The sequence below is a fragment of the Gadus chalcogrammus genome, chromosome 4, assembly GCF_026213295.1.
Source record: "Gadus chalcogrammus isolate NIFS_2021 chromosome 4, NIFS_Gcha_1.0, whole genome shotgun sequence".
Taxonomy (NCBI): domain Eukaryota; kingdom Metazoa; phylum Chordata; class Actinopteri; order Gadiformes; family Gadidae; genus Gadus; species Gadus chalcogrammus.
This window is the reverse complement of record NC_079415.1, coordinates 30,455,522-30,482,922: the sequence shown is the minus strand read 5'-3', so window position 1 is coordinate 30,482,922 and position 27,401 is coordinate 30,455,522. Positions and strand designations below refer to the sequence as shown.

The 27,401-nt window shown below is 44.2% G+C and overlaps 1 protein-coding gene across 1 annotated transcript; it reads right to left on the bottom strand.

The window, feature by feature from the left end:
• Positions 1-323: 323 nt before the first annotated feature.
• Positions 324-26,427, bottom strand: LOC130380473 (zinc finger protein 431-like). The gene is given in 5 exon segments (XM_056587698.1): positions 324-501; positions 595-2,124; positions 2,127-2,960; positions 13,356-14,138; positions 25,541-26,427. Coding segments are annotated over 4 exon segments (2,745 nt in total). The 5' UTR covers positions 26,325-26,427; the 3' UTR covers positions 324-501; positions 595-1,780.
• Positions 26,428-27,401: the final 974 nt, after the last annotated feature.

The window sequence follows — 27,401 nt, the reverse complement described above, 5'->3', positions numbered from 1 at the left end:
AGTTATTAATAAAAAAAAGAAAATACTCCACAAACATCAGGCTGAGGTTAAGGATAGTAAAGTGCATCAGGTCGAAAGGAAGGACAACAATCGCAGAAGTCGCCGCCGCCGCCACCACTAACAGCCGTCGCCAGCACAAGCCGCCACCACTAGCAGCAGAAGGCGACACCACCGTCCTTCACCACCACGCTTAGAGTGGCACGTCAAGCGTCTTAGAGTACCATATTAAGCTCTATATAAATTTCATTTATTATTATTATTATTACCACCAGCCAGCTCAAGCAGCCATCGCCTCAAGCAGCAGCGACCTGCAGCAGCAGTGTTATCCGGCACCAGCTCAAGCCACCAGCAGCAGCATTCACCTTCAGCCTCATACACATAACCGCTATGTGTGACACAATTAGGCCTAGGCATCTTTTATTCTACAAATTCATACTATAGCCGTGAGAATTGTTCAGAACCCCCTCCATAGTCGCCCTGGAGTCACAGGGCGACCGTCTCCTGCAAGAATCAGGGAAACCTATTATAGGACATTCTGTCCAGAAATTAAACATTCAGAAGAGTACGTGACACTTTGCTTTGATAGTTATATACCTCTGATTGGAGATTGATTGTCAGCAGCTCCTCCAAACTAATGTTTGTACCTTCAACTAAAAATGACAATTAATTTACACTCAATCATTTCACAACAATTTGATTACCAAGACAATTATTGATGTCCATTGCCAATACATGAATATACTCATTACAAAGGCCTTTGAAGTCGAGGCAGTGGGGTCAGAGGACACCCCCCCCCTTCCACTCCTACCATCATCGGCCGACCTTCGTTATTGGCGAGAGCCAGCTCCTCCGAAGTGGTGAAGGGCGGTGGAGCGGTCCTCCTCCCAGTCGTATTAAATTTATTTTTATTTGCTGCAGGTAATCAACATGTGACTAAAGGTTGGAGCCTAGGCCATTGCAAATCATAGGCTAGATTCACCTGAAATTATTCAAATGGATGCTTACAACTTACCACATTGAATATTATTTTAATATTTATTTTTGACTTGGCCCAATGTTCGTAGGAGCGTGCTGGCACCACATCTATGGGGGTAAAAGGCATGATGATACATGATATTTTTAGACAATATGCAGAATCTTTTCACTTACGAATGAACACGGACGGCTATTTATTGCCAGCACGCTACCCTAGCCATATTATGGGCAACCGTGTTCCCCTTGGCTGTGATTTGGACCTTGAATTCCTCGTAGGAATTCATAATAATACGTGCATTGAACCTAAAGCGGAAAACCTGGTTCGACTAATTGAATCTAAAGTGAGTGTCGTGGAACCATTTAACTCTGACTGCGAGTTGCGTCTCTGTCGAACCAGGTTTTCCCAAGAAAAGCTGGGTATGTTCAGCGAGGTTCGTGGTATGTTCAGCGAGGTTCGTGGTATACTCCCCTCACATGTTTCCTTTGTATTTACCAACGATGTGAACGTTTCCTAATATTTTACTGTTAGAAGAGTCAGAGAAATAAGTTCTTTATCACACAGACATAAATTACTAAAATGAAAACAAAGCAAAACAAAGCGAATCAAAAAGCTGGAAAGTGTTTAATCCTGATAAAAAGAAAAACTAAAAGCAGTCATTTCGACAAATACCGGACAGAGGTCTCAATCAAAGCGCCCCGTTACCCTGTGTGAAAGCACCCCATTGCCCGTGTGCTTAAGCATGTGCACACTCAAATTGCTTGGGTCGCTGTAGCTGGCGTTGCAATGCACTAACAGGCAGGGCTTCTAACCGGAGTGAGTCCTCATGTGGTTCTTCAGGGTGCCTTGCCGACTGAAGCGCATCGTGCATTGGTCACACTTGTAGGGCTTCTCGCCGGAGTGAGTCCTCATGTGGATCTTCAGGTTGCCTTTCTCATTGAAGCCCTTCGTGCATTGGTCACACTTGTAGGGCTTCTCGCCGGTGTGAGTTCTCATGTGGATATTCAGGGTGCATTTCAGACTGAAGCCCTTTGTGCATCGGTCACACTAGTAGGGTTTCTCCCCGGTGTGAGTCTTCATGTGGATCTTCTGGTGGCTTGTCTGACTGAAGCCCTGTGTGCATCGGTCACACTTGTAGGGTTTCTCCCCGGATGAGTCTTCATGTGGCTCTTCAGGTGGCTTGTCTGACTGAAGCGCTTCGTGCATCGGTCACACTTGTAGGGCTTCTCGCCGGAGTGAGTCCTCATGTGGACGTTCAGGTCGCCATGCCGAGCGAAGCGCTTTTTGCAATGGTCACAGCTGTAGGGTTTCTCCCCGGTGTGAGTCTTCATGTGGATCTTCAGGTTGCCTTTCACACTGAAGCGCATCGTGCATTGGTCACACTTGTAGGGCTTCTCCCCAGAGTGAGTCCTCATGTGGACATTCAGGTTGCCATGCCGAGTGAAGCGCTTTTTGCAATGGTCACAGCTGTAGGGTTTCTCCCCGGTGTGAGTCTTCATGTGGCGCTTCAGGTGTTCACTTAGACTGAAGCGCATCGTGCATTGGTCACACTTGTAGGGCTTCTCCCCGGAGTGCGTACTCATGTGGATTTTCAGGTGGTCTTTCAGACTGAAGCACTTCGGGCATTGGTCACACCTGTAGGGCTTCTCGCCGGAGTGAGTCTTCATGTGGGTCTTCAGGGTGCATTTCTGACTGAAGCGCATCGTGCATTGGTCACACTTGTAGGGCTTCTCCCCAGAGTGAGTCCTCATGTGGACGTTCAGGTCGCCATGCCGAGCGAAGCGCTTTTTGCAATGGTCACAGCTGTAGGGTTTCTCCCCGGTGTGAGTCTTCATGTGGATCTTCAGGGTGACTTTCTGACTGAAGCGCATCGTGCATTGGTCACACCTGTAGGGCTTCTCCCCGGTGTGAGTTCTCATGTGGATTTTCAGGTTGCCTTTCCGACTGAAGCTCTTCGTGCATTGGTCACACCCGTACGGCTTCTCGTCTGGTCGGGTCCTCATGTGTACGATCATATTGGCATTGTTGGGAGAAACCTTCCACCAACCATCCACCGCCAGTGGGCCCTCCCCTTGTCCGTAAACGCTCAGGATGCGAAGCTCCCCGTTGTGACTTGACATGTGGGAGGAGCCAGGGGCGTCCACACGCAGACTCTCCGAGGTGGCGCCGCGCTGCGTGCTGCAGTCTCTAATGTCATTGCCATCATCTTCAGAAAGAAACAAAGAGAGAAGTAATGGTATTAATTAATTATTTGCACATAAGGGATACAGCATGTACTTTTACACACTGGTGTATTGGAAGAAGTATATTTTTTCTAACGTCTTTTTGTTTATTATGCATTTTCCTTGTTCCCCTAGGGGGGGTCAAGGGTCAAAGGCGTCAGCTGAGAAGGCACCGCTAAGTCTCCGCCTTTTAAGGATGTGGGGAGGTCATAAAGACACAACCCAGGTCATCTGTGGTTTCCGATCACCTGCTTTACCAATACTGTAGTTATACTGGGAATCAGAGCGGATTCAGCATTCCTGACATCTGTCATGAAGAAGATTTAAATCATTCTACTATAAACTGTATAGTAGTCCTTGTGTTTTAGCAGGGTGACGGTCATGATGCTTTTCAAAAGAGGACCAGCGCAGTTAGAATCGAGTACATTCTCAGTTGGTAGGTTGTTTGCTTGCATGGATGCAATGTGTATTACTAACCTACAGCGGGCAAGCCTCCACCAATATCCTCTTCAACCTTGATTGAAATGGTGTCCGGGGTCTGCTGCTTTCCACATAAAGAAGGACACACATTTTCATTTCCTTTCATTTGCACTTAATAGTTGTTAATCCCCAATTACGATAGACTGGGTTCCCCCAACCTGTTCTGACGGCGATTTGAATTCGCCCTTCATAAGGGTCAGGAGAAGAGCAATTCTTATCTTTCTGCTTCCGATACGTTTTTGGAGAAGCTGAGAGACTGTTTATTGAGACCAAAATTGTAACGGGGGGCGAAACGTGTACCGCCTACGTAATCTGTGTTCGAAATTTCCAAACCTGCCTGGCAACGGACCAACAATGACGTGGGAAGGTTCATGAATATTCACAAACATTCGCGCTCATTCATTGAGCGACACAAGACGAAATAACATTAAGCAGATAACACTTATTTTACAAATGACATTTATTAGCGTTGCTTACTTTATAATTGCATTGTATTTAATTGTTTAATGGCATTTAGCTAGTAAACTGAGTGTATTAACACAAGCTAGCTAAACTATGATACACTTTAAAACACTCAGTTTACTAGCTAAATTCAATACAATACAAATATAAAGTAAAAAAAAGTGTTTGTATTATGTTATTTCTTCTTTGGCAACATGGGCGCGAAGCAACGGACAATCGTGTCGAACGATGACGTAATGTTTCGAACGCGAATTACGTAGGTGGTACAATTTTCACCCCGGTACAATTTTGGTGCGACAGTGCCAATCAACTAGTTGGCTTTTCCCCCTGGCGCCCTATTGGCTGGATTAACACAATGACGACAGGGAAGCGACGGCAAGCAGCCATTTGCGTACAGAGTCAGTTGAACAAGTTGATCAAGCCTCTTGTGCTGAAGAAAATGACAGCAGCTTCCCTAGACCAACGAGTCTGGAAATAGCCAGGCTACACGTACGACTCATTAAATCATAGAGGTGTGTGCTTTCTAAGGGTGTGTGCTGGAGTTGTAACAAAGGAAGCCTCTCATTTGGATGCTGAATAAGAAGACGACTTCCAACCTGGACACTCAGCTCCTCGTGGCGGACCAGCCGCTCGCCGCGCTCCAGGCTCTTGGCCGCGCTGTGGTCCGCAGACAGCGAGTTCAGGGCCTCCACTTCTGACGCGGTGAAGAGGGTGTCATGGCCGTCCAGCGCCAGAGGGCCCTCCCCTTTACCGTAGACACTCAGAATCTTCAGTTCCTCGCTGTGACTGGACATGTGGGAGGAGCCAGGGGCGTCCTCACCCAGAATCTCTGAGGTGGCGTTGCGCTGATTGCTACGGTCTCTAAAGGCATCGCAGTCTTCTGCAGAGGGAGAAAAAAAAGGTAAAAAAGTAATTGTTTTGATACATTATTTGCATAAAGGGAGGCATTGTGTATTTTTACACGTGAAAGAAACTTTTTAAATGTATGCAACATTGACACAGAGTAGGGCTGGGCGATTTGGCCTAAAAATAAAATCTCGATTTTTTCTAACTAATGGACGATTTTCGATTTAAACCTCGATTTTTTTTTTCTGTTTTTCTCTAAACAAATTCCATTGAAACCCATGTACGTGTGCTTATGGGGTGTCGCACTTCACTCACCAACGCAGGGGTCTACAACCCGCTGATTTAAGAGTATAACGATTATCAACAATCATGGAAAGCTGAGTAGGTTTATCAGTTTTAATAACAGTATGAACAAATAGAACACAAAAATGACAAGTTGTCCTTTGTATATCTATAGTAGCAATAGCAAATGCTAAACAAGGACAAAATCTACTCAGAATAATTGAATGAACTGTTTACATCCATTGCTAACCAGTGCATGAGAAGGAGATGACAGGAGACTAATGTTTCACTCTTTCAATTGCTCTAATTTGAGCTCTTAGTGTTGTTATCTAACATACCAGTAATTTAATTGTGTAAAAGTGTGAAATTACTGCACCTTAAAAATGACCATGAATTAGCTATACTCTCATTTGCATAGTGATTAACATTATGAATTTCAATTGTGTATACCAACTGTATGTTGGCTGACATTTACCTATAACTTTTTTTCCCTCCACTCTAACCAAGGATGCCTGTTTTTAAATTCCCTAGCCTGACACCCAGTCTGAAAGGCTGGCCAGGGGTTCTCATCTAAAAGTAACAAGGAGATATAAAGTGGGATTAAAACATTGTCTTCTGTTGACTACTTATTATGTGGTTTACACATTAATATGGGAGGACTGGACACACACACACACACACGCACGCACGCACACACACGCGAGAAGGAGGGGCTCGGCCCGCCAACTAACGTGCAGAGATGCAGGGGCAGCTTCGCGCTTCGTAACAGAGACAGGGCAGAGCGCGAGCGGGAATTTTATGAATGGTGAATGTAGGAGATAACTTCCCCTGCTTAAAGTATTTTATTGCAGTTATACCCAACCGATATTTCCGAAAAATAAACACAGAAGTGAAAGATCTGTCACAAGACGATTGATACGTATCCGTGCACATTTTTAAGTGGGTATACGCAAATCCTGGTGCGTTCCTAGTGGGTATACGGCGTATACCTGCGTATCACGTAGACTACACCACTGCTTGTAACTAAGAGAACACACATGTGAGTTGTTGATCACAAATTATTTTTATACATAACGTCATCTTTGCAAAAGACGTTTAACTGAAAAGTGTTTCAATCGACCCGGCTCTCCCCCAAGTCTGTCAGGGGCGAGGTGAATGTGATTGCAGTAGGCTGAGTTTTGCGCGGGTTCTGGAAAGTGAGAGAGGAGGCTACTACGGAGTCTATTCAGCAAAACAAATCGGAAGAGTCTAGAACTGTTTTTAAATCGCGATTTTTCGGTTCAGCCATTTCACAAACCGTAGGAAAGAAAAAATGCAAATTAATCGATTAAACCGAAAAAATCGCCCAGCCCTAACACAGAGGGTTTAAAATGTGAGCTGCTGACAAAGATTCACAGTTTTGAGGAAGGACGTCTCCTCCAGCACCCTCCTCCCTAGACTCAAAGCTCAAGTGGTTTGCCAGGTTAAGGACACTCAACGAACACCAGCGCAAAGTGATCTGAGCACAACATGACAAGCGAGGCAAGCACAATTTCTATTTGGACACTAAAAGGCAACAACGTGTCCTTCCCTCTAAGCTGATCAGCTAACATTGCATGCATTATGAATTTATTGATGTTTGAGAATGATAAACCAGCTCATGTGGCATCTGTCTTGAAACCCTTCTGGGCTCTTGACTGATTCCATCTTTGAAATGAAACTCCCAAGTTTGACTCGTGTTTTAGCAGGGCTCTGGTCCTGATGCTTTTCCAAAGAGGATCAGGCTTTTAGCGCAGGTAGAATCAAGTACATTCTCAGTTGATCAAGGTTGTTTTCTTGCATAGATGCAATGTGTATTACTAACCTCCAGCGGGCAAGCCTCCACCAATATCCTCTTCAAGCTTGATTGAAATGGTGTCTGGGGTCTGCTGCTTTCCACATAAAGAAGGAAACAAACACAAGACATATTCTGTCATTTTCACAGAATAGTTTTCAATCCCCACTACCTACAGATTAGGCGTTTTTACACTGCCAAGCTGGTTCGGTCGCGGCTTGGCACGCCCTGCAATTTCAATGTCTTGCCACCCTATTTTTTTTTTTGGATTCAAGACCCTCGCATGCAAGAATGAGTTCACATCTGAATGTGGGCTAAAAAGCGATTAACTATTTACAAGTGCAAAAATGCCAAAATATTTCTTTATTCTGCTAACCACCAGTTCCTCGCTGTGACTGGACATGTGGGAGGAGGAGCCAGGGGCGACAACACCCAGGCTCTCTGATGTGGCGCCACGCTGAGTGCTACGGTCTCCAAAGGCATCGCAGTCTTCTGCAGAGGGAGAAAAAAAGTAATTGTTTTGATACATTATTTGCATAAAGGGAGGCATTGTGTATTTGTACACGGGAAAGAAATTATTTAAATGTACGCAACAATGACACAGGGGGTTTAAAATGTGTACTGCAGACACAGATTCACAGTTTTGGAGAGGGACGTCTCCTCCAGCACCCTCCTCCCTAGACTCAAAGCTCAAGTGGTTGGCCAGGTTAAGGACACTCAACGAACACCAGCGCAAAATGATCTGATCACAACATGAGCTGCGAAGCGCCATTCTATTTCGACACTAAAAAGCAACAACGTCTCCTTCCCTCTAAGCTGATCAGCTAACATTCATGCATTATGAATTCATTTATGTTTGAGAATGATAAACCAGCTCATGTGGCATCTGTCTTGAAACCATTCTGGGCTCTTGGCTGATTCCATCTTTGAAATGCAACACCCAAGTTTGACTCGTGTTTTAGCAGGGCGCTGGTCATGATGCTTTTCCAAAGAGGACCAGGCTTTTTAGCGCAGTTAGAATCTAGTATCAGCCTAGAATTTATGCTGCCTAGAATCTACCAAATCAAAGAAAAAAAATACTCAATGAGTAATGTACACACCTTCACTTTTAAAATGGGGCTGCATAGACTTTAAGGACAGCTTTGTGCCTACAAATATGCGTTTCCAGGTTTTCTGTCTGGCAGGCAACATCCCTTGAGAGAAGCTGCTGAATGTAAGCACTTGATGAGCTGGCCTGCGTAGAGAGAACAAAGAAAAATCAGTACTCAATTTTTTACCTTGTATGTATTCCAGGTGCAAGTTGTAAGAAGATACAAGAGAAGCATGTTTAGTGAATTACATTAGCATAATACTTAAAATGAGTTCTATGAAATGATATTACATCCTTGATTTGTTTACATATTTTATAGTTCATCTCAACAACCCAATACCATGACATCAAGCTCCGCCGAAATCGGCTAATAACCCTTTGATTTTAATCAGAATAATAGTGCGTTTCAGGTACACTTTCTTGCCCGTTAATAACCAGTTATATCTGGGAGTACAAGAGGGTAGAAGGGGGCGAAAACACGGGTTACCTGGAACGCACCATATGTATTTAGGATGAGTTTAACAGGTCAATCTCCTCATCAGTAAAACGCTAGAACTACTGCGGTCCAGTGGCCGGTAGAATACAGTTGTATTCGTTTGTTGTAGTATGAGCAGACATTGTTAAACATTGCATTCCCTTGGTATCCAAGCAGTAGAGATAAGTGCCTGTAGCCCCTTTGTTGAATTGTGCCCATTCTCTTGTGATGCCCCATGCTTGCTGAGATGCACACTCGACTTACAGTGTGTGTATTTATAGGAATGAATGGGCGGCCATGTATTAGTCCACTGTCCTTTCTCTATAATAGGTCCATGGTATTTATTTACACACATAACTGATACTATCTACCGTAACATTAGCGACAGTAACTTGGCTGTTAGCTGTATCGCTAATGCTAAAGCAGCATTATGATGCGAACAAGGTAACCACATACAGTACAGCAACACAATGATATGGCGTTAGTTAACTTACTTTTTCGAGGTTTGTAGCTGAGCCGAGGAGAGTTGGTACTGATCCAGACTTGATTTTCAGACGTTGAGCAAGTCCAGCTCTGTATTGGCCCAAGTTGAGGAAGCAGTCGTCAGTGAAATGTTTGGCGCTGCCGTGTTCTAGCAACGGGACGCCCATATGTTCCTGACCTCATCCGACTCCCGCGCTGCGTTTGTATCCAGTAGGCGTGGCCTATGACGTAATGGCTCCGGCTTCCTCATCCGTCTAAAGATGCTGCCAGAGCATGGACATAATAAAGGATGGACCACGGACTGGCCGCCCATTCATTCCTATACAAACTGCTCAGTGGCGCAGGGTAACATACAGGAGCGATTTGCTTCCGCGTAATGGGGCCAAGACACGTGGCCTAGGCCGTGACGTACCGGATGCAGAAATATAGAACGCATGCGTGCCCACTCTCCCACTCCGGTCCAACAACAATATAAAATGATACCGTAATGCACCTGTTCTTTGTCTTTGGATCTTCTGAATAAATGGTTCAATACATGATGAATCACAATGATCGCAAGCAGAGGACCGTGAGAGTTATTGAGCAGCAGATGAACCAGTCCAAAAATCGGACACGTTAACGAAGCACTGAACTAGGCCCTCTCGGATGCCATTTGTTTCACTACGACTCCTTTCAGCTGCACACCCCTCTTCCCCAGCGAGATAACAGCTAATAAACCGCTTGAGGTTGCGTTTTGAAAAGAAAAAAATTAAAAAATTTAGGACATAGCATGAAGGTAATTATGAGCCTTTAATTGATATCCAGACATTTTTTGCGGAGACACATTCCTGTTCCCCACTTGTATTGGAGTGAACGGAGATATCTACTTCTAGGTCCCATGATTTGAGGGACCCGTCCACAGCCCGCTTAAACAGCTGCAATACCAGGCTTGGCCGCTGAGCACTGGTGGATTGCGGAAGTATGCAGTGTTCCTGGGGGCTTGTGCCAGAGCCATGAGAGAGAAGAGTCGCGATACTCTCTGATCTCGCCGGCAGGGTGGTCACGTGGTTCATGTAAGCCTGTATAGTTCAAAAACAGGCCGCGCTGCCGTGTTCTTCAATGGGACTGCCTGCAGCGATTGCAATATTGAATGGTAAATATAAATTAAAAAACACAAGTACTTTTCTGACCATTGTTGCATATTTGTAAACGTCAGTTTTACATTTGGAGTGGTAGGGTGGCGACTGCAAGCTACTTAGATACGTTTTTAAGTTTGAGGTGAGCTTCACGTTCGTGTAAGCATGTAGCACTAGGCTTTTGACTTTAGTGGCTTAACCTTACTACATCTGTTCTGAAATCAAAGACGATTCAATATGTCCATTTTAGCGCAACTGGACTAAATATAAATATTTTTAAACATCTTTTATTTATTATGTTTATTTATTTAATTTTTTTTCCACAATGTCTTGTTTTTTAAACGATTTATGATGACCATATGCTCTGTAAGGTGACCTTGGGTGTCTTGAAAGGCGCCTCTAAATTAAATGTATTATTATTATTACATTTTCTTGATTTTGCTTGTAATTCCGATTCACGTAGGCCTACTCGTGGTCAGAGAGCGATGGAGAAAGCAGAGTAGCAACAGTCCATTTAGCATTTAGTTTCCAGGCAACTTCTTCTGATAAGGCAGGAGCTGACCACACAACCATGCTACTTTTAAGACTAAGCCGAACACAAAGTATCACATATAAGAATAACAAATGAAAGATTTTTTTTATGAAAGGCCCCCAGTGCAACTTTCAAGGCTTAAAAATAAACATTACATTTCTAGTCTTTTTTACACGTAGTAAGTTTCAATAACTCCATACCATTACATACCGACATTTAAGCAGCAAAGATGAGACGTCGGTTGTGTGGTGAGAACTGATACAAAATCGATAACAACAACAATGCCGCCATTTTCTTTATTTTTTGTAACCTACAATAAATAAAGCAGGCTTCCAGTCAATGGAAAGATGGCTTCTCCCCACCGGCGATTGTTGTTGTTTACGATTTTCTATCAGTTCTCACCACACAACGACGTCTCATTTTTGCTCCTTGAATGTCGATATGTAATGGTATGGAGTTATTGAAACTTACTACGTGTAAAAAAGACTAGAAATTGAATGTTTATTTTTCATTGAATGTTTACATAAAGTTGCACTGGGTGCCTTTAACAATGGGTCCGACAAGTAAAATGGACCACTGGTTATGAAACCCTGCAGCAAATGCAGATTCCACTGCCTAACATCCGCACGCTGCAAAGGAATAGGCGATGGTAAAGCTGGACCCAGTGTTTGAGATGCCAGATATATCAGGCTGAGGTTTGTGGAACCAAAAACAAGTGGGAACAAGGACTAAGAACAACGAAGCAAACATACAGTAAGTGAACAAGAACAGCAAAGTAGAGCCAGGGGGGGTATCAATAAATAAAACAATGTTAGTCATGTGTGCAACAAGAACAACAAATGTGTAAACAGGTGTGCGTGTATGTCTAACTTGTTAAACAAAAACAAAGTGAAGGAACAGGGAGGAATATTAAGTTATTAATAAAAAAAAGCCGCCGCCAGCACAAGCCGCCACCACTAGCAGCAGAAGGCGATACCACCGTCCTTCGCCACCACGTCAAGCGTGGTGGCGCTTAGAGAAGAACGTCAAGCGTCTTAGAGTACCATATTAAGCTCTATATAAATTTCATTTATTATTATTATCATTACCACCAGCCAGCTCAAGCAGCCATCGCCTCAAGCAGCAGCGACCTGCAGCAGCAGTGTTATCCGGCACCAGCTCAAGCCACCAGCAGCAGCATTCACCTTCAGCCTCATACACATAACCGCTATGTGTGACACAATTAGGCCTAGGCATCTTTTATTCTACAAATTCATACTATAGCCGTGAGAATTGTTCAGAAAAACCCCCTCCATAGTCGCCCTGGAGTCACAGGGCGGCCGTCTCCTGCAAGAATCAGGGAAACCTATTATAGGACATTCTGTCCAGAAATTAAACATTCAGAAGTGTACGTGACACTTTGCTTTGATAGTTATATTCCTCTGATTGGAGATTGATTGTCGGCAGCTCCTCCAAACTAATGTTTGTACCTTCAACTAAAAATGACAATTCATTTACACTCAATCATTTCACAACAATTTGATTAGCAAGACAATTATTGATGTCCATTGCCAATACATGAATATACTCATTACAAAGGCCTTGGAAGTCGAGGCAGTGGGGTCAGAGGACACCCCCCCCCTTCCACTCCTACCATCATCGGCCGACCTTCGTTATAGGCGAGAGCCAGCTCCTCTGAAGTGGTGAAGGACGGTGGAGCGGTCCTCCTCCCAGTCGTATTATTGGTTTTCTTTTCATTTGCTGCAGGTAATCAACATGTGACTAAAGGTTGGAGCCTAGGCCATTGCAAATCATAGGCTAGATTCACCTGAAATTATTCAAATGGATGCTTACAACTTACCACATTGAATATTATTTTAATATTTATTTTTGACTTGGCCCCATGTTCGTAGGAGCGTGCTGGCACCACATCTATGGGGGTAAAAGGCATGACGATACATGATATTTTTAGACAATAGGCAGAATCTTTTCACTTACGAATGAACACGGACGGCTATTTATTGCCAGCACGCTACCCTAGCCATATTATGGGCAACCGTGTTCCCCTTGGCTGTGATTTGGACCTTGAATTCCTCGTAGGAATTCATAATAATACGTGCATTGAACCTAAAGCGGAAAACCTGGTTTGACTAATTGAATCTAAAGTGAGTGTCGTGGAACCATTTAACTCTGACTGCGAGTTGCGTCTCTGTCGAACCAGGTTTTCCCAAGAAAAGCTGGGTATGTTCAGCGAGGTTCGTGGTATACTCCCCTCACATGTTTCCTTTGTATTTACCAACGATGTGAACGTTTCCTAATATTTTACTGTTAGAAGAGTCAGAGAAATAAGTTCTTTATCACACAGACATAAATTACTAAAATGAAAACAAAGCGAATCAAAAAGCTGGAAAGTGTTTAATCCTGATAAAAAGAAAAACTAAAAGCATTAATTTCGACAAATACCGGACAGAGGTCTCAATCAAAGCGCCCCGTTACCCTGTGTGAAAGCACCCCATTGCCCGTGTGCTTAAGCATGTGCACACTCAAATTGCTTGGGTCGCTGTAGCTGGCGTTGCAATGCACTAACAGGCAGGGCTTCTAACCGGAGTGAGTCCTCATGTGGATCTTCAGGGTGCCTTTCACAATGAAGCCCTTCGTGCATTGGTCACACCTGTAGGGCTTCTCGCCGGTGTGAGTTCTCATGTGGATCTTCAGGTTGCCTTTCACACTGAAGCGCATCGTGCATTGGTCACACTTGTAGGGCTTCTCCCCAGAGTGAGTCCTCATGTGGATCTTCAGGGTGCATTTCTGACTGAAGCGCATCGTGCATTGGTCACACTTGTAGGGCTTCACCCCAGAGTGAGTCCTCATGTGGGTCTTCAGGTGGTCTTTCAGACTGAAGCACTTCGGGCATTGGTCACACCTGTAGGGCTTCTCGCCGGAGTGAGTCTTCATGTGGATCTTCAGGGTGCATTTCTGACTGAAGCGCATCGTGCATTGGTCACACTTGTAGGGCTTCTCTCCAGAGTGAGTCCTCATGTGGACGTTCAGGTCGCCATGCCGAGCGAAGCGCTTTTTGCAATGGTCACAGCTGTAGGGTTTCTCCCCGGTGTGAGTCTTCATGTGGATCTTCAGGGTGCCTTTCTGACTGAAGCGCATCGTGCATTGGTCACACTTGTAGGGCTTCTCGCTTCTCTCACACTTGTAGGGCTTCACCCCAGAGTGAGTCCTCATGTGGATTTTCAGGTGGCCTTTCCGACTGAAGCTCTTCGTGCATTGGTCACACCTGTAGGGCTTCTCCCCGGTGTGAGTTCTCATGTGGATTTTCAGGTTGCCTTTCCGACTGAAGCTCTTCGTGCATTGGTCACACCCGTACGGCTTCTCGTCTGGTCGGGTCCTCATGTGTACGATCATATTGGCATTGTTGGGAGAAACCTTCCACCAACCATCCACCGCCAGTGGGCCCTCCCCTTGTCCGTAAACGCTCAGGATGCGCAGCTCCCCGTTGTGACTTGACATGTGGGAGGAGCCAGGGGCGTCCACACGCAGACTCTCCGAGGTGGCGCCGCGCTGCGTGCTGCAGTCTCTAATGTCATTGCCGTCTTCTTCAGAAAGGAAACAAAGAGAGAAAGTAATGGTATTAATTAATTATTTGCACATAAGGGATACAGCATGTACTTTTACACACTGGTGTATTGGAAGAAGTATATTTTTTCTAACGTCTTTTTGTTTATTATGCATTTTCCTTGTTCCCCTTGGGGGGGTCAAGGGTCAAAGGCGTCAGCTGAGAAGGCACTGCTAAGTCTCCGCCTTTTAAGGATGTGGGGAGGTCATAAAGACACAACCCAGGTCGTCTGTGGTTTCCGATCACCTGCTTTACCAATACTGTAGTTATACTGGGAATCAGAGCGGATTCAGCATTCCTGACATCTGTCATGAAGAAGATTTAAATCATTCTACTATAAACTGTATAGTAGTCCTTGTGTTTTAGCAGGGTGACGGTCATGATGCTTTTCAAAAGAGGACCAGCGCAGTTAGAGTCGAGTACATTCTCAGTTGGTAGGTTGTTTGCTTGCATGGATGCAATGTGTATTACTAACCTCCAGCGGGCAAGCCTCCACCAATATCCTCTTCAAGCTTGATTGAAATGGTGTCTGGGGTCTGCTGCTTTCCACATAAAGAAGGAAACAAACACAAGACATATTCTGTCATTTTCACAGAATAGTTTTCAATCCCCACTACCGACAGATTAGGCGTTTTTACACTGCCAAGCTGGTTCGGTCGTGGCTTGGCACGCCCTGCAATTTCAATGTCTTGCCAGCCTATTTTTTTTTTTGGATTCAAGACCCTCGCATGCAAGAATGAGTTCACATCTGAATGTGGGCTAAAAAGCGATTAACTATTTACAAGTGTAAAAATGCCAAAATATTTCTTTATTCTGCTAACCACCAGTTCCTCGCTGTGACTGGACATGTGGGAGGAGGAGCCAGGGGCGACAACACCCAGGCTCTCTGATTTGGCGCCACGCTGAGTGCTACGGTCTCCAAAGGCATCGCAGTCTTCTGCAGAGGGAGAAAAAAAGTAATTGTTTTGATACATTATTTGCATAAAGGGAGGCATTGTGTATTTGTGCACGGGAAAGAAATTATTTAAATGTACGCAACAATGACACAGGGGGTTTAAAATGTGTACTGCAGACACAGATTCACAGTTTTGGAGAGGGACGTCTCCTCCAGCACCCTCCTCCCTAGACTCAAAGCTCAAGTGGTTGGCCAGGTTAAGGACACTCAACGAACACCAGCGCAAAATGATCTGATCACAACATGAGCTGCGAAGCGCCATTCTATTTCGACACTAAAAAGCAACAACGTCTCCTTCCCTCTAAGCTGATCAGCTAACATTCATGCATTATGAATTCATTTATGTTTGAGAATGATAAACCAGCTCATGTGGCATCTGTCTTGAAACCATTCTGGGCTCTTGGCTGATTCCATCTTTGAAATGCAACACCCAAGTTTGACTCGTGTTTTAGCAGGGCGCTGGTCATGATGCTTTTCCAAAGAGGACCAGGCTTTTTAGCGCAGTTAGAATCTAGTATCAGCCTAGAATTTATGCTGCCTAGAATCTACCAAATCAAAGAAAAAAAATACTCAATGAGTAATGTACACACCTTCACTTTTAAAATGGGGCTGCATAGACTTTAAGGACAGCTTTGTGCCTACAAATATGCGTTTCCAGGTTTTCTGTCTGGCAGGCAACATCCCTTGAGAGAAGCTGCTGAATGTAAGCACTTGATGAGCTGGCCTGCGTAGAGAGAACAAAGAAAAATCAGTACTCAATTTTTTACCTTGTATGTATTCCAGGTGCAAGTTGTAAGAAGATACAAGAGAAGCATGTTTAGTGAATTACATTAGCATAATACTTAAAATGAGTTCTATGAAATGATATTACATCCTTGATTTGTTTACATATTTTATAGTTCATCTCAACAACCCAATACCATGACATCAAGCTCCGCCGAAATCGGCTAATAACCCTTTGATTTTAATCAGAATAATAGTGCGTTTCAGGTACACTTTCTTGCCCGTTAATAACCAGTTATATCTGGGAGTACAAGAGGGTAGAAGGGGGCGAAAACACGGGTTACCTGGAACGCACCATATGTATTTAGGATGAGTTTAACAGGTCAATCTCCTCATCAGTAAAACGCTAGAACTACTGCGGTCCAGTGGCCGGTAGAATACAGTTGTATTCGTTTGTTGTAGTATGAGCAGACATTGTTAAACATTGCATTCCCTTGGTATCCAAGCAGTAGAGATAAGTGCCTGTAGCCCCTTTGTTGAATTGTGCCCATTCTCGTGTGATGCCCCATGCTTGCTGAGATGCACACTCGACTTACAGTGTGTGTATTTATAGGAATGAATGGGCGGCCATGTATTAGTGTCCTACTGTCCTTTCTCTATAATAGGTCCATGGTATTTATTTACACACATAACTGATACTATCTACCGTAACATTAGCGACAGTAACTTGGCTGTTAGCTGTATCGCTAATGCTAAAGCAGCATTATGATGCGAACAAGGTAACCACATACAGTACAGCAACACAATGATATGGCGTTAGTTAACTTACTTTTTCGAGGTTTGTAGCTGAGCCGAGGAGAGTTGGTACTGATCCAGACTTGATTTTCAGACGTTGAGCAAGTCCAGCTCTGTATTGGCCCAAGTTGAGGAAGCAGTCGTCAGTGAAATGTTTGGCGCTGCCGTGTTCTAGCAACGGGACGCCCATATGTTCCTGACCTCATCCGACTCCCGCGCTGCGTTTGTATCCAGTAGGCGTGGCCTATGACGTAATGGCTCCGGCTTCCTCATCCGTCTAAAGATGCTGCCAGAGCATGGACATAATAAAGGATGGACCACGGACTGGCCGCCCATTCATTCCTATACAAACTGCTCAGTGGCGCAGGGTAACATACAGGAGCGATTTGCTTCCGCGTAATGGGGCCAAGACACGTGGCCTAGGCCGTGACGTACCGGATGCAGAAATATAGAACGCATGCGTGCCCACTCCCCCACTCCGGTCCAACAACAATATAAAATGATACCGTAATGCACCTGTTCTTTGTCTTTGGATCTTTTGAATAAATGGATCAATACATGATGAATCACAATGATCGCAAGCAGAGGACCGTGAGAGTTATTGAGCAGCAGATGAACCAGTCCAAAAATCGGACACGTTAACGAAGCACTGAACTAGGCCCTCTCGGATGCCATTTGTTTCACTACGACTCCTTTCAGCTGCACACCCCTCTTCCCCAGCGAGATAACAGCTAATAAACCGCTTGAGGTTGCGTTTTGAAAAGAAAAAAATTAAAAAATGTAGGACATAGCATGAAGGTAATTATGAGCCTTTAATTGATATCCAGACATTTTTTGCGGAGACACATTCCTGTTCCCCACTTGTATTGGAGTGAACGGAGATATCTACTTCTAGGTCCCATGATTTGAGGGACCCGTCCACAGCCCGCTTAAACAGCTGCAATACCAGGCTTGGCCGCTGAGCACTGGTGGATTGCGGAAGTATGCAGTGTTCCTGGGGGCTTGTGCCAGAGCCATGAGAGAGAAGAGTCGCGATACTCTCTGATCTCGCCGGCAGGGTGGTCACGTGGTTCATGTAAGCCTGTATAGTTCAAAAACAGGCCGCGCTGCCGTGTTCTTCAATGGGACTGCCTGCAGCGATTGCAATATTGAATGGTAAATATAAATTAAAAAACACAAGTACTTTTCTGACCATTGTTGCATATTTGTAAACGTCAGTTTTACATTTGGAGTGGTAGGGTGGCGACTGCAAGCTACTTAGATACGTTTTTAAGTTTGAGGTAAAGCTTTACGTTCGTGTAAGCATGGGTAGCGCTAAGCTTTTGACCTTAGTGGCTTAACCTTACATCTGTTCTGAAATTTAAGACGATTCAAGATGTTCATTTTAGCGCAACTGGACTATTACATTTTCTTGATTTTGCTTGTAATTCCGATTCACGTACCCGTGGTCAGAGAGCGATTGAGAAAGCAGAGTAGCAACAGTCCATTTAGCATTTAGGCCCAATCCCGTTTCTTTGCTCACTGTCTCAACCCTACATCTCAACCCTAACCCTCATTGCTCATGCTCATTGCTACCCCTCATTGCTACCCTAACCGATCCCCTACCAAATGGGACAACCCTACCCTGTGACGTCATCATGGCCTCCCTGTGCCCCCTAGCAGATAACCAGACCCCTGGTAATGTTACAAGAGACAGACTGGCTGCCATTGTCTCGGGCAACGAGCAAGACCCATTGTAAAGATGTTTAACCTGAAATGGTATTTATATTTTGTAATTGGCACAGCCTGGCGAGACTGGCCACACTCACACTGGCAGATTTGAGCACGGTTAGGTGCTAAAACAGCCACGGCCACGGCCAGAAGGCCTAGTGTGAATGCTCCCTTAGATAATAATCGGTTAAGAACAAGAACACTTTAGAAGAAACACTTTATTTAAATAAGAAACACTGAACCACACATCTAAAAATACACACAAACGCACACCTAAAAATACACACACACACACCCTCTCTCATCTTTTGAGAGAATGGTGGAGAATCACATCTTCTCCACCATTCCGCCAACTTTGCCTCGCTCTCCTCATGCCTCGCCTGCTCCTTGGCACTCTTCTCTTGGAAGGGGTGTCTGGGTGGTGGAAGAGGTGCCTGGGGTGGAGGAGCATGAGGGAGAGGTGGGGGGGCTGGTGGCAGTGGATTCAACGATGTCCTGAAAGAAAACGAATAAGAAGGAATTAGGAATTATATGCCAGAACTGGGTGATATGGCCATATGTTACGTGCAATATATAATAGCTATGTACACAATATAGTACTGCCAAAAAATACATTGATTAACCATGTAATATTACTAATATATTAGTATAATAATACTTATAGAATATTACTAATATAATATATATATTAGTATATATAATATTACTTATAGAATATTAATAATTAATAACTAATAATGTTACTAATATTACTTTCTATATTAGCTAAGAGTTTATTGTTTACTGTTTTTTGTTTACTTTTTATAGTTAGTTAGTTAAGAGTTTATTGTTTATCTTATCTTATATTATATTTATTGTTTACTGTTTACTTTTTATTGTTATCTTAGTGTATTGTTTATCTTATATTGTATATAATTTAATATTGTGTTGTGTTTCTTTCTGTAAGCTACTGGACAATCAATTTCCTTGAGGGAGTCATCCCAAAAGGATCAATAAAGCCTAATCTAATCTAATCTAATCTACTCTAATATAATATATTAGTATAGTAAAGTTTATTTTTAACCTGGAGTCACTAGAACATGGAAGATCTGGATATCATACGACATGATATCCAGCCCGGTCGTATGCATCCCGGTCTGCAGCCCGGTCGACGGCCGGGCTGCAGAGCCCTTGATCGGGCATGCATCCCGGCCGAGAACCGGGGTTGGGCGGCCTAAGAAAGTCGGCCGGGGACTTCCGCGATCTTCCGCGAAAGTCGGCCGGGGACTTCCGAGAGTCCGCTGCCGGGCTTCGAAGCCTGCGGCCGGGCTGCAGAGTATAATTAATAAAATAATTACTAGTTAATTACAGAGAAAATACTTACATTTGTGTTTTTACAATCCTGTCGCATCTTTTCGTCCTCCATCTTGTCTAGGATATTTCTTGATTTTCCGTTTTCTCGCAAGGTATTGTGGGAGCAAGTCAGAACTGAAGCGCTTTGAGGGTGCCCATCGAAAATATCTATTTGGAGGGGATGTTAGCCCTCCCCCTTACCCCTTAAAGCTACATTAAAGAGGTATTGGGACATTGCTCCACGGTGCGTGCACGCGCAACAGCGAGGGCTAGGGCTGAGATTTTCTTTAGAGCTAAGGAATGGGAAAGGGCCTTAGTTTCCAGGCAACTTCTTCTGATGAGGCAGGAGCTGACCACACAACCATGCTACTTTTAAGACTAAGCCGAACACAAAGTATCACATATATTAAAGAATAACAAATGAAAGATTTTTTTTATTAAACAATGGGTCAGACAACAAGAATATGTGTGTGTGTGTCAATTCAATTTCAATTCAATTTTATTTGTATAGCCCTTAATCACCATTACAGTCTCAAAGGGCTTAACAGGCCAAATATTTGTGACACCCCCCTTTACCCATGCCCCCACACGGGCAAGAAAAAACTCCCTTGAATCAGCAAGGAAGAAATCTTGAGAAGAAACGCAGTGTAGGGGATCCCTTCTTCCAGGGATGGTCAGGAGTGCAATGGGTGCCACAAATGGCATACAGGTAAATACATGTACATCATATTAAAATGGTGATGGGGTTCTGGCCGGTTATCCATGAGGAGAGTCCAGGCATCCAGTCCAGCACCCGCAGCACGCTACAACTGACAGAATAGTGAATTAGAACGGAAAAGTACATAGTGGGAATGTATAATGTAATAAGAAAAGCACAAGCAAACAGAGTAGTCTTCACTACGCATCTGTTGTTTTCACACTCCAAATGCAAGATTGTAGAGGTGCGTTTTGAGCTTCCCTTTGAATAGCTCCACAGAGTCAGCTTCCCTGATCGCTGATGGCAGCCTATTCCATAAAAAGGGGGCTCGATAGGCAAATGCTCTCTGTCCAGCCGATTTCTTTTTAACCTTCGGCAATGAAAGAAGACCGGCTCCCGAAGACCGGAGAGTCCAACTTGAAAAACAACAAAGTGAAGGAACAGGGATGAATATTGTAAGTGTTAACCAGAGAGGAATACGGTCAGGAAAGGAGGCAATTAAAAAAGCAATACAAGTAAAATGGACCACTGGTTATGAAACCCTGCAGCAAATGCAGATTCCACTGCCTAACATCCGCACGCTGCAAAGGAATAGGCGATGGTAAAGCTGGACCCAGTGTTTGAGATGCCAGATATATCAGGCTGAGGTTTATGGAACCAAAAACAAGTGGGAACAAGGACTAAGAACAACAAAGCAAACATACAGTAAGTGAACAAGAACAGCAAAGTAGAGCCAGGGGGTATCAATAAATAAAACAATGTTAGTCATGTGTGCAACAAGAACAACAAATGTGTAAACAGGTGTGCGTGTATGTCTAACTTGTAAAACAAGAAAAAAGTGAAGGAACAGGGAGGAATATTATAAGTTATTAATTAAAAAAAGAAAATACTCCACAAACATCAGGCTGAGGTTAAGGATAGTAAAGTGCATCAGGTCGAAAGGAAGGACAACAATCGCAGCAGTCGCCACCACCAACAGCCGTCGCCAGCACAAGCCGCCACCACTAGCAGCAGAAGGTGACACCACCATCCTTCGCCACCACCAGCCAGCTCAAGCAGCCATCGCCTCAAGCAGCAGCGACCTGCAGCAGCAGTGTTATCCGGCCCCAGCCAGCTCAAGCCACCAGCAGCAGCAGCCACCATCGGCATCCACTATCAGCAGCATCCACCATCAGCCTCATACACATAACCGCTATGTCAGTGACACAATTAGGCCTAGGCATTTTTTATTCTACAAATTCATACTATAGCTGTGAGAATTGTTCAGAAAAATCCCCTCCATAGTCGCCCTGGAGTCACAGGGCGACAGTCTCCTGCTAGAATCAGGGAACCCTATTGTAGGACATCCTGTCCAGAAATTAAACATTTAGAAGAATACGTGACACTTTGCTTTGATAGTTATATACCTCTGATTGGAGATTGATTGTCGGCAGCTCCTCCAAACTAATGTATGTACCTTCAACTAAAAATGACAATTAATTTACAACAATTTCACAACAATTTGATTAGCAAGACAAGTATTGATGTCCATTGCCAATACATGAATACACTCATTACAAAGGCCTTGGAAGTCGAGGCAGTGGGGTCAGAGGACACCCCCCCCTTCCACTCCTACCATCATCGGCCGACCTTCGTTATTGGCGATAGCCAGCTCCTCCGAAGTGGTGAAGGGCGGTGGAGCGGTCCTCATCCCAGTTGTATTAAATGTGTTTTTTTATTTGCTGCAGGTAATCAACATGTGACTAAAGGTTGGAGCCTAGGCCATTGCAAATCATAGGCTAGATTCACCTGAAATTATTCAAATGAGTGCTTAAAACTTACCACATTGAATATTATTTTAATATTTATTTTTGACTTGGCCCCATGTTCGTAGGAGCGTGCTGGCACCACATCTATGGGGGTAAAAGGCATGATGATCCAAGATATTTTTTAGACAACATGTAGAATCTTTTCACTTACGAATTAACACGGACGGCTATTTTTTGCCAGCACGCTACCCTAGCCATATTATGGGCAACCACACAGCAAATCGCAAAGTGTTAAAATCCCAGAGTATTCATGACCAGAGTAGATTTTATACACTTTGGTGTTGAATAGGCACTAAGTACATTTTTTGGGGTGTACCAGAAACACTCTTGGGTGTTGTCTCTAAGTATAATGCTGGTGTAGAGTAATTTAAGTGTTTATTTTAGGACGATGGACTCCCTGAGTGTACAACGGTCGGTTGAGTGTCCAACTATCCCGGCGGCACGTCGGTTTAGGTTTCGATTCGTCATTGGCTCGCTGCGCCTTCTCATTGGTTGAATCTAGAGACATGTGACCGTTTGTCCTCTTCCAAACTGTTTCGGCAGAGACGGTTGACTAGAGAGGCTTGAATCAATATCGCCAAGGAATTGCTCCGAGTGAGCGAAGACATCTTTGAACTTCATGGGAATGTAAACAGGTAAGAAAAGTACCAAGTGAGTAATGCACAGGGTTTCTATGTTTCATAGTTAGTTGTGCGTATGTCCTTCATATAGGTCAGAAATTGTATTCATAATGGGTCTTAAGAAGGTATTAGAGGCTTACATTTAACTTGTTCAAACCTGCAGAAACCCTGAATGCAGAATATTCAGCATTTCTTCGTCTTTTAAATCTGATAACCAACTTATAAATGCTAACGATTTTAGCTAACGTCAAACTTAATGGCCAATGCTAATGAGGCACATGTCTTCAATTTAGCTAACGCCTCGTTAACATTTTTAGCTAATGCTAACGAGGCACGTGGCTTTAATTTAGTGGGAGCGTGTCTATGTTCCCCGGGTCCTATGTTCCCCGGGTCCTATGTTCCCCGGGTCCTATGTTCACCGGGTCCTATGTTCCCCGGGTCCTATGTTCCCCGGGTCCTATGTTCCCCGGGTCCTATGTTCCCCGGGTCCTATGTTCCCCGGGTCCTATGTTCCCCGGGTCCTATGTTCCCCGGGTCCTATGTTCCCCTCTTTGTATGAGACTGGGGAACATAGGACCCTTTTTTTTTTTTTTAAAAAGGGTCCTATGATAATAACCTGTTTGTATTTGGCCACCTTTTAAGATGCTGACTATTTATTGACAAGAACTTTTTATGTTGTGTCATGTGCTTTCATCAGGTGTATTTCATGCTCAAAGTATGTGCTCTCCCTTTTCAGGTTGGGATAGTGACATGGCCTCACTTCTCCTGCTGGTCTACCTCCTGCCACCACCTCCAAGTGGAAAGAAGGGAGCTGTCAAAATCAGTATCCGGGAAGCTGTGGATCGTGTAGTGAAGTTTCACAGGGTAATTGTATCCTGATAATTTTTATTTTATTTTTAAAGGTCCCATGGCATGCCGCCAGAGCTTGTGTGTTGCTGATGGATGTCACAATCTCTGTGTTGGCCAATCTACTTATCGAGTCTTGAAAACAAAATGGCGTCGACGGGTGATCTACTGATGGTATTGTGTGTATAAAATGTACTTTTTAATAAACAATCTGTACACTTACAAAGTTCTCAATGCCTTGTTTTATATGTTAATACCCTTATTGAACTACCAAAGAAGTGTCGGGCTACTTCTAGCCTTTTAAATGGTTTAAAATAGCGATTTAGTTTTTACCATAACCACTGCCCCATTGTTCCAAGTTTATAGCGTTTTGATAGAATCGGCTAAAAACAGCCAACTGAAGAAAGCGCCTATATGCGTTTTTTTGTGCTCCAAAACGAACGTTTCAACTCATTATCATACAAAACCTATCCCAAATCCGTTTTACAACGGAATTCCCCTTTAATTGGTTGACGGGGACACATTTATTTATTTTCAAGTTGTTTGTTACATCATATAAATGTAAAACTAAATATGGTTCTTGATGTAAAATAATTAAAGTTTAACTATAATGTTAACTATATTATATATGTATGCACTGTAACAACAACAGCAGCAATAATCTAATGTGTAGACTATTCATTCATGAAGTGTTGATAATTCACCTCAAAGGTGTTGGTTGTACACCAGTCAGAGTACATTCTCACTCTAGAAGTATTAAATAATCAGCTCTGCGAAGTGCTACAAAGCACTGACTTGGAGTACATATTTTCTCTCTCTGGGGTTCTAGGTTTACACTGCAGGTGTAAGGAAGCACTGAATGAGTGCCCAAAAGTACCACTAATAGAGTACATTTGCACTCTCAAAGTGTTCAAATGTAACTCTAAATTTGGAGTACATATTTTGCTCTTCTAACAGTGTTCAGCGAACACTGAACTCTTGGACCTATATATACCCCGAAGTGAGTGTTAAATGTACACCCATAGAGTACAATGTACACTGTGGTTTTTGCATGTTCCCCATGGCTGTGATTTGGACTTTGAATTCCTTGTAGGAATTCATAATAATACACCACGCACGCTCGATTCACTTTGCATAAGGGGGAGTCAAATGACGTGATAAACACACCTTTTATGTGAACGCGCATTGAACCTAAAGCGGAAAACCTGGTTCGACTAATTGAATCTAAAGTGAGTGTCGTGGAACCATTTAACTCCGACTGCGAGTTGCGTCTCTGTCGAACCAGGTTTTCCCAAGAAAGCATGGGTATGTTCAGCGAGGTTCGTGGTATACTCCCCTCACATGTTTTCTTTGTATTTACCCACGATGTGAGAGTTTCCTAATATTTTGCTGTTAGAAGAGTCAGAGAAATAAGTTCTTTATCACACAGACATAAATTACTAAAATTAAAACAAAGCAAAACAAAGCGAATCAAAAAGCTGGAAAGTGTTTAATCCTGATGAAAAGAAAAACTAAAAGCAGTAATTTCGACAAATACCGGACAGAGGTCTCAATCAAAGCGCCCCGTTACCATGTGTGAAAGCACCCCATTGCCCGTGTGCTTGAGCATGTGCACACTCAAATTGCTTGGGTCGCTGTGGCTGGCGTTGAAATGCACAAACAGGCAGGGCTTCTAACCGGAGTGAGTCCTCAGGTGGATCTTCAGGGTGCCTTTCTTACTGTAGCGCTTGATGCATTGGTCACACCCGTAGGGTTTCTCGCCGGTGTGAGTCCTCATGTGGACGTTCAGGGTGCCATGCTGAGCGAAGCGCTTTTGGCAATGGTCACAGCTGTAGGGTTTCTCCCCGGTGTGAGTCTTCATGTGGATCTTCAGGTGGCTTGTCTGACTGAAGCCCTTCGTGCATCGGTCACACTTGTAGGGCTTCTCGCCGGAGTGAGTCCTCATGTGGACGTTCAGGTCGCCATGCCGAGCGAAGCGCTTTAGGCAATGGTCACAGCTGTAGGGTTTCTCCCCGGTGTGAGTCTTCATGTGGATCTTAAGGTAGTTTGTCTGACTGAAGCGCTTCGTGCATTGGTCACACTTGTAGGGCATCTCGCCGGAGTGAGTCATCATGTGGCTCTTCAGGTGGCTTGTCCGACTGAAGCGCTTCGTGCATAGGCCACACTTGTAGGGCTTCTCGCCGGAGTGAGTCCTCATGTGGACGTTCAGGTCTCCATTCCGACTGAAGCGCTTCGTGCATAGGTCACACTTGTAGGGCTTCTCGCCGGAGTGAGTCCTCATGTGGACATTCAGGTTGCCATGCAGAGCGAAGCGCTTTTTGCAATGGTCACAGCTGTAGGGTTTCTCCCCGGTGTGAGTCTTCATGTGGCGCTTCAGGTGTTCACTTAGACTGAAGCGCTTCGTGCATTGGTCACACCCGTACGGCTTCTCGTCTGGTCGGGTCCTCATGTGTACGATCATATTGGCATTGTTGGGAGAAACCTTCCACCAACCATCCACCGCCAGTGGGCCCTCCCCTTGTCCGTAAACGCTCAGGATGCGCAGCTCCCCGTTGTGACTTGACATGTGGGAGGAGCAAGGGGCGTCCACACGCAGACTCTCCGAGGTGGCGCCGCGTGCTGCAGTCTCTAATATCATTGCCGTCTTCTTCAGAAAGGAAACAAAGAGAGAAAGTAATGGTATTAATTAATTATTTGCACATAAGGGATACAGCATGTACTTTTACACACTGGTGTATTGGAAGAAGTGTATTTTTTCTAACGTCTTTTTGTTTATTATGCATTTTCCTTGTTCCCCTTGGGGGGGGTCAAGGGTCAAAGGCGTCAGCTGAGAAGGCACCGCTACGTCTCCGCCTTTTAAGGATGTGGGGAGGTCATAAAGACACAACCCAGGTCATCTGTGGTTTCTGATCACCTGCTTTACCAATACTGTAGTTATACTGGGAATCAGAGCGGATTCAGCATTCCTGACATCTGTCATGAAGAAGATTTAAATCATTCTACTATAAACTGTATAGTAGTCCTTGTGTTTTAGCAGGGTGACGGTCATGATGCTTTTCAAAAGAGGACCAGCGCAGTTAGAATCGAGTACATTCTCAGTTGGTAGGTCAGTTTGCTTGCATGGATGCAATGTGTATTACTAACCTACAGCGGGCATGCCCCCACCAATATCCTCTTCAACCTTGATTGAAATGGTGTCCGGGGTCTCCGGCTTTCCACATAAAGAAGGAAACACATTTTCATTTCCTTTCATTTGCACAGAATAGTTGTTAATCCCCAATTACGATAGACTGGGTTCCCCCAACCTGTTCTGACGGCGATTTGAATTCGCCCTTCATAAGGGTCAGGAGAAGAGCAATTCTTATCTTTCTGCTTCCGATACGTTTTTGGAGAAGCTGAGACTGTTTTTTGAGACCAAAATTGTACCGGGGGGCGAAACGTGTACCGCCTACGTAATCTGTGTTCGAAATTTCCAAACCTGCCTGGCAACGGACGAACAATGACGTGGGAAGGTTCATGAATATTCACAAACATTCGC